This window comes from Anabrus simplex, chromosome 7, assembly GCF_040414725.1.
Source record: "Anabrus simplex isolate iqAnaSimp1 chromosome 7, ASM4041472v1, whole genome shotgun sequence".
NCBI classification, from domain to species: domain Eukaryota; kingdom Metazoa; phylum Arthropoda; class Insecta; order Orthoptera; family Tettigoniidae; genus Anabrus; species Anabrus simplex.
The window spans coordinates 94,330,629-94,347,672 of record NC_090271.1 but is presented as its reverse complement, the minus strand read 5'-3'; the positions used below and the strand labels follow the sequence as shown (position 1 = coordinate 94,347,672).

Here is a 17,044-nt window from a genome sequence, read left to right as displayed (position 1 = left end):
GAGCCTCTTCAATTACACTTTTCTTTACCGGTATGTACGACACATACAGCTATAATATAATTTTCTCAATTTTTCCTTTCCACTTGGCCTCAGAGCTACTAGTTTAGCTGTGGCCCGCCCACCTCAATTGCAGGTGGGAATGAAATTTTTTGATGATGATGATGTTCACCTGCATACACCCCAGCCTCAGTGGGTAGGGTCTGACACATCTCACTCTGATGAGACTAGTGTCAGACCTAAGACAAAATGCTGGTTAATAGAGCAAACGCCTGAAAAGCTTTACATCCGATATGTTTTTGACATTTTTGACATGCTCTGTTGGTGAAAAATATCAAATTCCCTCCATAGGAATTTAGAATTTTCCATTCGGAATTGCTAGGCGGGCAATAATTCCATTGTGGAGAGTTATCTCCCATATGCAGTTATTGGACTGTGCCTCTTATAAGGGCTTCTGATAAGTTCACCTGCATCCTTCTTCACATGCCGCATGTCCACATATTTTTTTTTTTGGCTGGGTGGCCCTCTTCTCTGCTGCTACTCAGTCTGCCCAAGAATAACCAAACAGGCAGACGCCTAGTTGGTTGTCGCCTCCCCTTACTCACCATGGAAACCCCGTAAATCATCTCCTGAGTAACCGTCTCATCTTAGGTGTGGACACAGATTTTGACGATTATACGATTTCCATCGTCCTCCCAGTCAGTGGTGTTACGCGGCTTACAGATCGCTCCACTAATGGACTGTCAATGCAGGTCTTGGCCCAGTTCCTCGATCCAATCATTGTGACGGCCTTTGAAACCAACGGAGCATGCATTAATTGACCAATTCATGCAGTGGTGCCCCCTCCCGAGCATATCCTTCAACAACTGTGCTCCGACGTTATCTACAACAATCCTCCATATTTTTCTCTTACACCACAGCTGTTCCCCCTGCTCTCCACCTCTACTTCGTCCCCAGTCACCACTACTAATACTAGTACTTTCACTGTTTCTGCTCATACTACTCCCTCTACTTCTGTCCTCACTACCACTACTAGCCATCCCTCTCTTATCATGTCCACGTCCACCACCTCTCTATCTCCCACATTCCTCAACAACGACGGCCCTATCTTCATGATTCACAAACAACTTTCATCAGCTGCCGGTGTAGACCATCTCATCACTACCGGCGTCCATTTCCGCAGGCGAACCTATCGAGTCGAGCCTTCTCGCTCCCCACCCCGTACCGACCATCCTCCACCTCTTACCCCTTATCATACCCCACCATCAGCCCCGCCACCCACCCCACCACCGCCAGCCGTTCACCTCCCTGCTCCACAACCAAACTTCATCCTATCGCCCCTCCCGACATTAGATCTTCTTTGTCTACTAGCCACTTCCATCACCAATATTACCACCACCCTCTACTATCTACTATCACAACACTACCCCCCTCCTTCCTCCCACTACACACCACATCCTCCTATTATATCTACACCATATACGTAATGTGCTTCTGACAATCTCTGTAACAACTTTTCTGGAATACGCGCCTGGGATACGTAGCTATATAATAAATTTCTTGTCCCTTCTCCTTCTGGTGTTTGTGGGGGTTTGCTTATGCGGGGTGCTTTGCGGGTCTCCCCTGGGCCCCAGCTTGTTGTGACGGTACCCCTGTGCCAACTTCCCTAACTGTCTTCCCCCTCCGGTATGTACGATACATACCTTCTATGTTTAATTTTCTTACTGACTTTTCCTTCCTCTATGGCTGAAGAGCTCCTTCGTTGAGTTGATGGCCCACTTTCCCCGTTCTGGGGAAAGAATTGAAATAACTTCTTTCGCTTCGCTTCACCTGCATACACCCCAGCGTCAGTGGGTAGGGTCTGACACATCTCACTCTGATGAGTCTAGTGTCAGACCTAAGACGAAACACTGGTTAATAGAGCAAATGCCTGAAAAGCCTTACATCTGATGTTTTTGACATGCTCTATTGGTGAAAAATATCTAATTCCCTTCATAGGAATTTAGAATTTTCCATTCGTACTCTCTAAGGATCAGAAGAGCCAACCGTGAGTGATACTTGGGAGTGTCCATTGTGGGCACACATATGGCCAGGAAAAAAAGAAGATAGTAATGAAATGTGTAAACATTCCTAAAACTGCTATTAGTCTGAAGAGAAACTAAATCGATATTAATCTGGAATGACAGTAATGCCTTTATAGGTCAAATGGGTGGAGTTTCAATGAAATTAGTAAGGTGCTTGCTGGATCAGGGAAATGATGATCACAATGAAAATGTTTAAAGAATGTTTTTATCTTAAACGATGTATTACAAAATCCATATCAATTGATGATGTTTAAATATATGTGAGAAAGATGAGGCAAAGACTTATCTGTTCCTTTCTGTTACTGATGTTTAAAATGAATCTGCCTCTAGATAACAAGGACTATAAATACTGACAGAAAATGAATGAGAGAGAGTATATATGTTCATGGAAGTACTAGAGAGATGATCTCAAGTGTAACACTTCCAGAATCAGGAACTGAATATTGTCCATCAAGTAACTTTGGCATATAATTATTTGAAGGAAGTAGACTGCAGTTTCCAGTGCATTACTGGGCTCCAAAGTTATGCTGAATTATGTTGGCTTGTCAGGATGGCATTGGTACATCCTATTAGTGCAATTAACATAAGTGGCTGTATAGTGTGTCTTTGTGAGATTGAATGGTTATATTGGAGTTCAGTTCCTTGGTTCCTGCCAGCACAGCGAGATTCAGCACATTGCTAGACATCATTGCCCAGGTCCTCAGAAGATCCAGATTCAGCATCCATGAAGAGATCCATGGTGTGGCAGAGAATGGAAGCGCTCAAAAAAATCAATTTGATTGCCTACAAAGACAGCACTGTAGGATATATAATTGATCCAACTATCTACATTGAATCCTCCATAAATCCACCTGACTGCCGATTATGAGAAGAAGCCTATAGTTCCATTCTATACGTAAGCATATAACCTACAAAAAGATTGAAATCATAGGTTGCTGATCAGAAGTAGGGGCATAATACTGACGAGGGAACACATACATGTGTTTCACTCGGATTTGGTTGAAATTTGGTAGGAATATTCGTGGGAGGCAGTAGAAAGCTAAGGTGAAAACTGCATGTCCACAGCACAAGTTTAAATGCCAAAATAGAACAAATAAATAGTCGTAAAATTAGAAGTGCCACGGGAATATCTGGGTGTGGCAGACAGGGAGGGAGGAGCGAAGCAGCGGACGTGAGCAGCGTATAGTCGGGCTGCTCGCTCGAGTCGAATGAATGACAACCCACCATCCCGGCCACTCTTCTTTACTAAACGCACTTCGCACATACCTCGTATCTTCCCGATTACAAACGTCAAAGCAGATCAAGAGGTGCACATTGATTAGTCATCCGATGAGACAACGTTCTTAGAATGAGAGATAAAATCTGATGTTCTTATAGTCATTTTTATGAATGGTGACTGTATATTTACTTTAACCATGTATGGTAATAATTTATTTTTGACACCTAGATACAAAAAAACGCCAACTACAGAAGTCATTCAGTCCGTGGAATGTAGTAGTGTGCCTTCAGAATTGTTTTGCAGAGTGTGACAAAACAGACACCCCATTTTCTGAAGATGAAAGGAATTTGGGATTGGAATTATATCGTAAGTAGATCAATGTATTTATATATATTTACTTTTACGAGAAAAACAAGCGTTCACAGGAATTGCGTTCTTGTCTCCGTTTTACAGGTCTAATTGCCGACAGGGTTTTGGATACCGATATGACAGTGGAACTGGATGGCACATTGGATATGTCAGATGATGACTTTGATTTCGAGGAAGACAATATTGAAACAGCATTATTTGACCTCGTCTCCAAAAATGTTGCTCCTAACCCTGCATCCACAACAATGGCTGAACGATGCTTAATCCCATTAACTTATAAGAAGGTCGTCGAATATTGGCGAAACAAAGGTGGGAAACAGAGGAGCTTCGCATCAGTGAAACACAGGTTTTGTAAATTAAAGTTCCGGCAAGAGCTTTACAGTTGGGAGCAACAACTGGAAAACGGTGGCACAATGGGAGAAAAAAAATTTGTTACAAAGAAGACTTATCAAAAGTTCAAAGAAAGTAGACAACGAAACAAAATTGTTCATGATATAAATATTAAAAAAATGGGCCTTAAAGTATGCTCGTCTAGTTAACTATGACACATTTCGAGCGTCTCATTCCTGGGTAATGAGTTTTCTTTTAAAATTCAAAACTGGATCAAGAAAAATTTGCAAATTCGTATCTAAAACGTACCAATTTGAACAAGAAGATACTAATTGTAACGAGACACTGTTTGTTGAAGAAGTGTCACAATTAATAGAAAGTCACGGCCCAGAGTGCGTGTTTGATACTGATCAGTCTGGTTTTCATGAAGAGTTCCATTCTGGCAGGACCCATAATGAACGAGGAGAAAAAGTCGTATTAGTGGAAGCACAATCTATGAATTCACTAACTCATAGCTACACAATACAGCCAATAATTTCGGCAGATAGACAACTCCTGCCGAAGTTGCTAGTGGTGTTGAAAGAAAAAAATGGCAAATTTGGTCCTAATATAGAAAAAAAAACTACTTACCGCACCAAATGTGTACACTTTGCCTTCAAAGTCTGGAAAACTGACCAAAGAACTTGTACAGAAATGGTTATGGGATGTTTATTGTGAGCTAGCACCAGAGTACAGTATTTTAGTTCTCGATTCCTGGACCGGACAGAAAGAAGAAAATATTTTAAATGCTAAAATTGGGAGTAAGAAAATCATTAATGTTCAAACAATTCCGAAAGGAGCCACTGGACTTATCCAGCCATTAGATGTTTTGGGCTTCCGCATTTGGAAGCAATTTATACGTATTCTGTGCGATTTAATTTTGTTAAACTCGTTAGACATCAAGGTACATTTAAGGAACAACATTTTAAAAGTGCAATCTTTGACGCACAACCAGTTCTCCTCTCCGCGTTTTCGTAGCATGTGGCAGTACAGTTGGTACAAATGTGGCTATGTTAACAAGAAACCTTCACAATTTGTTAATCCAGTCAATTATTGTTTCAAAGAAGAGCCTTCCTATGATCAATGTAATGCTTGTGAAAGCGACAGCACTGTAAGATGTGCATGGTGCACACAGTATCTGTGCCTTGTACACTTTTTTGTAAATAATCACTATTGCACTAATTACAATGAGTAACAAGAACTCGGGTGTGAATTCTTCAAACCTTATTGGCATCGTTGTTCAAACATCGACCTTTGTACACTTCTTTCATGTGCTGTTTTCATATTTACGTTTTGCACATCTAATCGGGAAGTTAAGGGGAACGCGCTAACTATACGCTGCCTGGCTGCTGGAGCAGCTCGACACAGCCCGGTTGGCTCACGTCCGCTGCTTCACTCCTCCCTACCTCTCCACCAAACCCCGATACTCCCGTGGCACTTCTATTTTTACGATTATTCATTTGTTCTATTTTGGCATTTAAACTTGCACTGGGGACATGCAGTTTTCATCTTAGGATTCTACTGCCTCTCACGAATATTCCTACCAAATTTCAACCGAATCCGAGTGAAACACATGTATGTGTTCCCTCGTGAGAAAATCTGTTGAGTTTTGCAAATAAATCAACCTGTCAAATTCTAGAGGATGGCTGTCCAATTGTACTTCTTCTTAAATCAACAATCTCCTCCACCACCACCACCACCCCTACCACCACCACCACCACCTATCAAAATATTTGATGAGTGACATTGTGCTCTCTGCTTTAAAATCATCAATATTTTAAGAAACTGTCTTTGGTGATTTTCTTTAAAATCAACACATTGTTTTCTTCATTTTTCATTACACACTTTCAGCTAGTATAAAGTATAATTTGTCTTTTAGGCAGCCTGTAAACAGGGTAGATGTTGCCTATCTATATACAAGGTGTCCAGGTAAAAGGTAAAAAAAAGCAAAGTCATCTCCCTACAGGCCATGAAGGCCCTTGGAGGGGTGGAAGGTAAAGGCTTCCACTATCCGTAACCTCGGCACTTGATGGGGTAGAGTGGTTAGCTCTACGCCCGGCCGCCTTTGCCCCCAGGAATTACCCTGGTACTCATTTTTGGTGTAGGCTGAGTGAACCTCAGGGCCATATGCACCTCCGGAAGTGGAAATCTCATTTCTTAAATTTTCCAGGTAAAAGGTATAATAATATAAAATTTAATAACTTGAGAAATAATGGAGATATTTATTGGCAGTTTGTTTCTACAACTAGAGTAACTCAAAATGTTTTCTGTGTTCTCTTGCGGTGGTGGTTGTACAATATGCATGCACCAGTAACCATGTGGATTCCACAGCAGGTGTTCTGTGTGCTTTCGCTCGCGGAGATAAAATCCGTTACACTAGTACAATGTAGATTTCGGCTTGAGTATGGACTGTTACCAATTGATGATGTTCCCACTTACGTAACAATCATGAAATGGGACAGGCACATTTGAGAATCTGCAACCTTGCTGTCAATGTCGGGCCGCTATGCCAAGCACGCAGTTTCAGAGGCTACTGATGATTTAATCCATGAGTCCTTCAAGCGGAGCCCTCGTAAGTCAATTCAACAAGCAAGTAGGCAGTTGCAGTTACCTCGTTCGACAGTACATGATGTCGTCCACAAAAGGTTGCGCCTACAGGCGTACAAACTGCAGCTCCGTCAGAAAATCAAACCTCAGAACAGCTTGCTACGGAAGGCATTCACGGAGACAATTTTGGCAAAAATTGATTGAAACGAGGCATTCCTCGATTCGGTCTGTTTCTCGGACGAGGCAACATTCCATATTTCCAGCAGGGTAAACAAGCACAAATGCCGCATATGGGGATCTGAACCCCCTCACATAGTGATAGAGTTGGAACGGGACTCTCCAAAAGTGAATGTGTGGTATGGATTGTTGATGGATAAGGTTATTGGTCCATTCTTCTTCGCAGAGCCTACAGTTAATGGAACACGTTACCTAGACATGTTGGAGCAGTATGTTGTGACGTGATCTTTCAGCCAGATGGTGCACCATGCCATTATGCGGAAGTTGTGAGGGATTTTGTGAATCGTGAGTTTCCAAATCGCTGGATTGGGAAAGGTAGTCCATCAATTGCTTGGCCCCCTAGAAGCCCCAACATTATGCCACTTGATTTTTTCCTGTGGGGGTTTCTCAAGAATCAAGTGTACCAGACACCAGTTTGTGATCTACCAGATCTGCGTCATCGCATTTGTGCAGCTATTGCAAATGTTACGCCTACAATGCTGCAGAACACTTGGAGAGAAGTGGAATACTGTTTAGATGTCTGTCGCGCCACTAATGGTGTGCATATCGAGATTTATTAGGTATGTAAACAAATATTTTGAGTTACCCTACTTGTAGAAACAAACCACAAGTAAATATCTGCACTACTTCTCAAGTGATTAAATTTATGTTATTATACCTTTAACCTGGACAGCATGTATATAAAATAACATGTCCTGACTGATTGACTGAATGATTCATCATCACCGAGCCAAAACTACTGGACATAAAGAAATGAAATTTTGAGGTTACATTTATATTACAATGTAGGTGTTCACTAAGGAAGAATTTTTGGATATTCCATCGCTATGGGGGTGAAAAGGTGGGGGGGGGTTGAATCTTTAAAATGAGTGTATCTATATCTCAAAAACTTAACAGTTTAAAGACATGGAAATCGGTATTTGGAATCTCTTGTAACAATAAGGAAACACATATTTTTTTGTTTTCAGTAAATTCTCTTAAGGGGGCTGAAGAAAGGTGAAAAAGGGGTTAAATACCTTTTATGAGGATACTTATATCTCAAAAACTAAAGATGTTACAGTCATGAAAGTTGGTATTTGAAATCTCCTTTAAAAATAAACACATGTTTTTTTGCTTTTGGAAAATCTACTTAAAAGGAGTAAACAGGAGTAACAAAGGGGGTGAATTTTTAAAATGAGTATATCTACAGTATATCTCAAAAAGGTAACATATTACAGCCGTGAAAGACATGAAAATTGGTATTTGGAATCTCCTGTAAAAGAAAAGGAACACGCATAATTTGTTTTCTGAAAATCCACTTAAGGGAAAGTGTTAAACGGGGTGAATTTTTAAAATGAGCATATCTACAGTGTATCTCGAAAACTTAACACATTACAGATGTGAAAATAGTTATTTTTAATCTCTTTTAAAAAGAAAGTAACAAGTATTTTTTGTTTTCAGAAAAACACTTGGGGGGGGGGGAGGTAAAATGACTGAAAAAGGGGTTTGAATTATTTTTATTAGGATACTGGTATCTCAAAAACTAAAGATATTACAGACATGAAAATTGGTATTTGGAATCTCCTTTAAAAATAAATAAACATTTTTTTTTTGTTGGAAAATTTACTTAAAGGGGTTGTAAAAAGGAACTGAAAAAAGGGGGTTGAATTCTTTTTATGAGAATACATACATCTCAAAAACTGAAGATGTTACAGACATTTAAATTGGTATTTGGAATCTTCTTTAAAAATAAATAAACACATATTTTTTTTTTGTTTTTGGAAAATCCACTTAAGGGGGTGGGTGAAAAGAAGTGAAGAAAGTGCTGAATTCTTTTTATGAGGATACTTATATATCAAATACCGAAGATGTCCCAAACATGAAAACTGGTATTTGTTTTCTGAAAATCCACGTAAGGGGAAGTGTTAAAGGGGGTGAATTTTTAAAATGAGCATATCTGCAGTATATCTCAAAAACTTAACATATTAAGATGTGGAAATAGGTATTTTGAATCCATCTTAAAAATAAAGTAACACGTATTTTTTTTATTTTTTGGAAACACACTTTCGGGTGGGGGGATAAAAATGACTGTAAAAGTGGGTTGAATTATTTTTATTAGGATACTGGTATCTCCAAAACTGAAGATATTACAGGCATGAAAATTAGTATTGGGAATCTCCTTTGAAAATGAAGGAACATTTTTTTTTTCTCGGAAAATTCACTTAACTTTTGGGGATGTAAAACGGACTGAAAAATATATGAAATGCTGCATTGTGAACATGTGACAAACAGGCCACAGTTTTTGTACGAGATACTTAGAGCACTTCAACGTGATTAAACACAATACATTTTCCGCGATGAGTTCTCATATGAAGGACACCAATTTACGTACAACAATAGAGCAGGTTTTAAAAATCATTAAAAAAGTTAATAAAGTTAAATTAATGAATGAATTTGAGAATATCTGCATCTACCTAGACCAATAATTTAATAAAAACCAGAACCTCAACGATATAATAGAAGTTAAAAATCCCCTCCATGAACAAATTCCCAAATTATTACAAATTTTAAATTTAAAAGAAAAAAGCTTTAATAACATTTTTAAACCAATGTCTTCAAATACTCCCACTAAACCAACAAATACAACTCCCTCCCAATCCGCCTCTACTACCTCCCCTCTGCATACAACACGCAACCATAATGCTCCGCCCACCCCTCCTTCCCCAACACACCCCCTGTCACACAGTTACAATATGAGAAGTACGAGCGCAGCGGCTGTAAGTCGATCCGGCGCAGTCAGCACAACTAGTCAACCATACAAGAGTTGAGGGGGTAAGTTAAAAAACATTTAATGAGGCCTACTCAATAATAAGAACAACACAATTCGGAAATAACTTAAACGCTTCATTTTCATTGCAGACATTTTCAACATGTTATCTACTGTACAATCCAGAAGCAACACCTACCAGACCAACAACATAACAAGAGGCAGCAATTCCAACTTCAAAGTAAATAAGTACGAACAATTCTCTCTGACACTTCCATCAATTATACCAACAACAGGAACAAAGAATAAAGCTGGATATAACAATTAATTTCTTAATAATATTAATGATAATGTCAACACATCGTCTTGTAAACAATCATAATCAGAGACATACTCTCAACGGATGACAGTTATAAGGAATAATAAATATCAACGTATTGTATTACTAATGATGCAAAAAGTTTTTAAGAAGTGATCAGTGTTTTATTTATAACCATAAACTAGGTCACAAAGTTTTTAACCAGATTTCCTATTTAGAAGTTAATGGAAGTGCAACTGTTTCCAGGTTGGGTTTTTTTTTTTTTTTTCATACAATAAAATTCAAGCTTGAACAAAGTTTTAGACATTAGACAATGAGACCAAGAAAAATCTAACAAGATTGTCAACATATTTTAATTTTTAATTAAGTGATTAAATACAGGGATGCTGTAGTAGAAACAGCAAGGGAATGCCTAGGAAGAGCTGTGTGTAAAGATAAGAAAAGGCTAACATGTTGGTGGAATGATGAAGTGAGAGCAGCTTGTAAACGTAAAAAGAAGGCTTATCAGAAATGGCTCTAAACAAGGGCCGAGGCAGACAGGGATTTGTATGTAGATGAAAGAAACAGAGTGAAACAAACAGTTGTTGAATCCAAAAAGAAGTCATGGGAAGATTTTGGTAATAACCTGGAAAGGCTAGGTCAAGCAGCAGGGAAACCTTTCTGGACAGTAATAAATAATCTTAGGAAGGGAGGGAAAAAAGAAATGAACAGTGTTTTGAGTAATTCAGTTGTACTCATAATAGATTCCAGGGAATCACTGGACAGGTGGAGGAAATATTTTGAACATCTTCTCAACATAAAAGGAAATCTTCCTGGTGGTGTTGCAAACAGCCAAGCTCATGGGGAGGAGGAAAATGATGTTGGTGAAATTACGCTTGAGGAAGTGGAAAGGATGATAAATAAAGTCCATTGTCATAAAGAAGCAGGAATAGATGAAATTGGACTTGAAATGATGAAGTATAGTGGGAAGGCAGGGATGAAATGGCTTCATAGAGTAGTAAGATTAGCCTGGAGTATTGGTAAGTTACCTTCAGATTTGACAAAAGCAGTAATTGCACCTATCTATAAGCTAGGCAACAGGAAGGATTGCAACAACTATTGAGGTATCTCATTGATTAGTATACCAGGCAAAGTATTCACTGGCATCTTGGAAGGTAGGCTGTGATCCGTATTTGAGAGGAAGTTGGATGAAAACCAGTGCAGTTTCAGACCGCAGGGGGGACTGTCAGGATCAGATTTTCAGTATGCGCCAGGTAATGGACGGAATGGACGATACCAATCAAACATTCACAGGCATACAACAAGACCTACAAATTCTACATTTATGTAAGAAAGGAAATCTATTGAATATTTTAGAAAACATTTTTATAAATATTGATCAAAAATGCAATCGTTTTATAATCTTAATGAGATATCGGAGGGAATCAATGTACTTTTTGAGGAGTTAATCAATAAATTATTTTCACGAAGGCGCGTGAGTAATACTTTACCTTACGCCTCTCCCCTTACATCAAATTCCCCTTTACCTTCCCTCACAGTCAGTCCTCGACGAGCTTCGAGGACGTCACTCAGTTACCTTTAGCACTTGAGGTGGAGTGGTCGATGGATGGGCAAGGAGGTGGGTGACCAGATGGGTACTTAGTTCACATTTTAATTGAATTTATTCTTTAGTTCATTCATATTTTTCTTTTTCTTCTTTGGGCCCTTATTGTGAACACATAATAAAGTTCAACTTGCATCATCAGTGTAACTCCACCTTCTAATCAACAAAGCTATTTTAATCTGGCATTAACACCACACTGTTTTATGTATAATATGCATATAATTTTATTCACACAGTCACTCACATTGTTTTATAATTGGACAGTTTGTCGTTTTTAACAACAATTTAATCTGTGATTTTAACTGGACTTCATGCTTCAGATAATTTCCATGATACACCATTTTAACATTGAAGATTGACAAGACGCCATTACGCCGCATCACAGGATACAAAGACATTTTATTACTTTTTTCAACATGTCCTGACCTTATTTTTAATGTTTTATATTTGTGACTGAAGATGTCCCATAAGAGAACGAAACATGTATCACGAGTATAATATAATGTAGTATTTTAATAAAGACATTATCGGTATTGTAGAGGTGGAATTATAAATTAAAATGTTCACAAGTTGATACTTTGAAAATACAGACTCTAATATGAAATATATAACATGCAATCATCTACTGATGTCATTGCACGCCATCTCTCCACTGACAGCTCAGAACATACCACTTAGTCGAGCAGCTCATCTCTTTTCTCCCAAGTCTTCCCAGCCCAAACTTCGTAACATTTTGTAACGCTACTCTTTTGTCGGAAATCACCCAGAACAAATTGAGCTGCTTTTCTTTGGATTTTTTCCAGTTCTTGAATCAAGTAATCCTGGTGAGGGTCCCATACACTGGAACTACACTCTAGTTGGGATGTTACCAGAGACTTATATGCCCTCTCTTTTACATCCTTACTACTACCCCTAAATACCCTCATAATCATGTGCAGAGATCTGTACCCTTTAGTTACAATCATATTTATGTGATTACCCCAATGAAGATCTTTCCTTATATTAACACCTAGGTACTTACAATGATCCCCAAAGGGAACTTTCAACCCATCAACGCAGTAATTAAAACTGAGAGGACTTTTCCTATTTGTGAAACTCACAACCTGCCTTTTAACCCCTTTTATCATCATACTGATCTGCATTTAGGGCAGTCGCCCAGGTGGCAGATTCCCTATCTGTTGTTTTCCTAGCTTTTTCTTAAATGATTGCAAAGAAATTTTAAAAATTTATTGAACATCTCCCTTGGTAAGTTATTCCAAAATCTCACAACATTATCGAGGTCATTTTGCAGTTGCTCACAATCTTGTAACTTATTTATTACTCTGTACAGAATAACATCATCTGCAAAAAACCTTCTCTCTGATTTCACTTCTTTAGACATATCATTGATATATATATATAAGGAAACATAAAGGTCCAATAATACTGCCTTGAGGAATTCCCCTCTTAATTATTACAGGAACAGATAAAGCTTTGCCTACTCTAATTCTCTGAGTTCTATTTTCTAGAAACATAGCCACCCATTCAGTTAATCTTTTGTTAAGTCCAATTGCAATCATTTTTGCCAGTAGTCTCCCATGATCTACCCTATCAAATGCCTTAGATAGGTCAATCATCACACAGTCCAATTGACCTTCTGAATCCAGGATATCTGCTATATCTTTCTGGAATCCTACAAGTTGAGCTTCAGTTGAATAACCTTTCCTGGACCTGAACGGCCTTCTATCGAACTAGTTATTACTTTTGCAAACATGTCTAAGATAATCAGAAGGAATGCTTTCCCAAAGCTTACATGCAATGCATGTCAAACTGACTGGCCTGTAATTTTCAGCTTTATGTATATCACCCTTTCCTTTATACACAGGAGCTACTATAGCAAGTCTCCATTTATTTGGTATAGCTCCTTGATGCAAACAATATTCAAATAAGTACTTCATATATGGTACTATATCCCAACCCACTGTAGTATATCTCCTGCAACCTTATCAATTCCAGCTGCTTTTCTAATTTTCAACTTTTGTATCTTACTGTAAATGCCATTGTTGTCATAGGTAAATTTTAATACTTCTTTAGCATTAGTCACCTCCTCTATCTGGACATTATCCTTGTAACACACAATCTTTACATACTGCTGACTGAATACTTCTGCCTTTTAGATCCTTGCATACACACTCCGCTTGTTCATTAGTGATTCCTAGAATATCCTCCTTGGAAACTGTTTCTGCTTTAAAGTACCTATACACACTGTCATATCTTGGAAATGTTTGGCCTTGTCACTCTGTTTACTGGCAGGGAGAAACTTCATTTTAATTTTAGTCAGGTAGTGGTCTGAGTTGATTTCTGCTCACCTTTCTACTTTCACGTTGATGATTTCCTTCTTTGCTGGCTTAGTTATTGCTACATGATCAACCTGAAACTCTCCCAAAATTGGATTAGGAGATCTCCAAGTCTTCTGTTTTCTTGGTGCATGTTTGAAATTTGTTGACATCAGTTGCAGATTAAAGGCACAGTACCATTCTTATTTGTCCAGTTATGTGCTGGATACTCTCCTGCTATCACAGAGTTCGTGCGAACCCCGTGCGTTACTTGTGGACGATGAGACCCGCCGAGCGGTCTCAGCACACAATGGACACAGTGCACCCTAATGCCTATAGGCTGTACTTAAGATATGTAATAATATGTAAAATATCCATTAGAGTTCACGTATCTCTGATTTTGCACTTCGTTCCTAACGAATAAACTCAGAAAACAATACGCCGTCATCAAAGTGTTAAACTTACCTGTTAATGTGTCCACTACTTCATTTATTGTTATGTTATAATGAGTTGTACATAGATTATCACACTCTTCTCCATCATATAAGAAGCACTCAAGACATTCTCCCAGCACTTTGCAACGAGATCCAAGATATCCCTAAAAGAATTACAAAATTAATCAAAGTTATTTCAAACAAATACTCTAACTCCTATTGAGAATAACATTCAATTTGAACATTTAAAAATAAATTGTAAATGGTACAAAGTGAAACATTATATACTTTTCCTTCAGTATCCAGCCTCAAAAGCACAATATATAGTAACTGCCACTTTAATCTATTTGCAGCTAGTCCTATGGACACTTCTGTTTCCTTTTATCTTATTCTGAATAATCAAATATTGATAGGCATGCTATAGGCTTTTGGGCTTATGCTGTGTCAAGAAAATAAGGTAAAATTCTTTACGTTTCACAGAGAACTTTACATATTCAGAAGAAAATCTCAACTGTTCATGAGGAAGACTTCAACAAGAAAGACAGGGAGACTGCTTGTCACCACTTTTGTTCAACTGTGCCTTAGAATATATAATGAGAGAATGGTACAAGGATAACCCAAAAACATCAAAATTAGAAGATCCAAAGACAATAGAAGTTTAAACTGCCAGGGATTACTGATGAACTTGCTTTACTCTCTTACAATGTTCAGGAAGCCTGACAACAAATTAAATCACCACAGGAAATACCGCAGAAAATCAGTCTCAGAATATCCTTCGGAAAGACAGAAATCATGTTAACTGACCCACTACTCGTGAATAAAATCATAATAGAAGAACAAGAAATCAAAATCATTGACATTTAAATATTTAGGAGAAATAACATATAACCTCAATGAAAAACAGACATAGCATAACAGAATAAATAAAGTGACCAGGAAACAATACATCACCAAGAACACATACAAGGCCTCTCAATAGCCACAAAATTAAAACACTATAAAACAGTTATACAACCAGAAATAACATAGGCAAGTTAAACCACTTTCAAAACAACTAACACTGCAGAAATAGACAGAATACTCAAGATTGAAAGAAGAATAATCAGAATGTGCATCAACAAAAACTACTAAGAAAATAGACACTGGAGACTAGTTTCTAATAAAACAATCTACAAGGGAATGGAACCAGTAATGAGCACAATCAGGAAGAAGAAAATCTCCTTCTTTGGACATCTACTCAGGACACCAGTAAACAGGATGATCAGGAGAATTATAGAAAAATTATGGAACAGTAAGCGCAACATTTGATGGATTACAGAAGTCAAAGAAGATATGAGGGAACTACAAGTCACAATAGGAGATTTAAAAAACAAAACTGACAAATTCAAGAAGCTCACAGACAAACAAACCTGACTACAAACTAAGATCAACAGATGGATGATGGGATGGGTGATTTTGGACAAAGAAAGTTAAGATCTGAGGGAATGAATAAGTACAGGGCTGACAGAAAACTGAAACACCCTTTTTATAAAATTGACTACAGAGGTCCAGTGTGTTGTATGTACGCATCTTACACCTAACCTAATCCTTGTAAAACCTTAAATTATGTTTAATACATTTTAATTACCGTATCTTTTATTACATTCTAAATACATCTAACATATGATTTCCTTGTAAATATATATTGTAAATTCATGTAACCTCCAAATCTGTTCAGTCAAAAACTGTGGAAAACTCTGTAATATTCATACATTGAGTAGGCTGTATTATCATTCCGATACATATGGAGGTTTCTGAAGGCTTATTGTTATGTTTTATTATCCAGATACATGTGAAGCTGTAGAAATGTGTGGACTTTGTCAGGATGGGTTTTAAAATTGTAGTCAAATATTCAAGTTTAATCTACACTGGAGTACTCCAGTCGACTGATCAGTCGAACGATTGTTCCTTATATGTGTGAGTGTGTTCCATTTAGAGCGTTGCAAGAACATTTCCAGAACTTTAAGATTTCTAAACAATCTGTCAAACGGTATATATATCCAGCTGATGGCCGAGAGGCCAGTAGTTAGTCTTGCCTTGTGATGGTGAACTGTATAATCGGTGTGCGGACTTGTTGAAATCTGCACTTGTCAGAATCAACTGTAAATTGCTTCAGTGTGTTTATCTTAATAGAGTTGCAGTGTTGCTTATAATTGTGTAGTAGTTAAGCGAACTGAGTGGGAGCTGTGTGTTGTTAAAGAATAGACTCGGTGACAATAAAGTGATTTTCCAATCAAGAAGTGAACGTATCTCACGTGATATTTATTTACATAGAATAAAATCGCATTGAGAACGATAAATGAAGTCCATAAAATATAAATAAATATATAATGGCGTATGGCCTCTGGAGTGGCCTGGTACAGGTCCATGGGTGACATGCAAGTCTGTGAGGATGGATTACTTGGGATGAGTCCAGCTCCATAAGTAAGTGGTTAACATGCTGGCCTTTGCTGGGTTTATTGGTTTATTCTGATGGCTCAGGGGCTGGGTGTGTGTGCTGTTCAAAGATGCGCAGGTTGCCTATAAGGTGTCGGTTCAAAAGACCTGCACCAGGTCTCTCTGGAGTGCTTATGAAGCAAATCTACAGAGAATTCAAGACTAGCTAGGGAACTCAACAGAAGAATATGACTAGGGAGTGTTTTTCTTCATTATGGAATCTACTATCAAAGAAAAATACACCAATGAGGGTAAAAGAAGAAATGAACCAAGTACAGTAAAGCTCCATTTATACGTTTTTTCAGGTGCCTGGACACAGTAGCAGCAATT

General features: G+C 38.1%; 1 protein-coding gene across 1 annotated transcript in view; it reads right to left on the bottom strand.

The window, feature by feature from the left end:
• The window catches only part of LOC136877708 (integrin beta-PS), a 240,078-nt gene that overhangs the window by 29,162 nt on the left and 193,872 nt on the right, over positions 1 to 17,044 (bottom strand). The window contains exon 13 of the mRNA XM_067151918.2: positions 14,271 to 14,403. Within this exon, the coding sequence (XP_067008019.2) occupies positions 14,271 to 14,403 (133 nt within the window). The remainder of the gene's footprint in view (positions 1 to 14,270; positions 14,404 to 17,044) is intronic.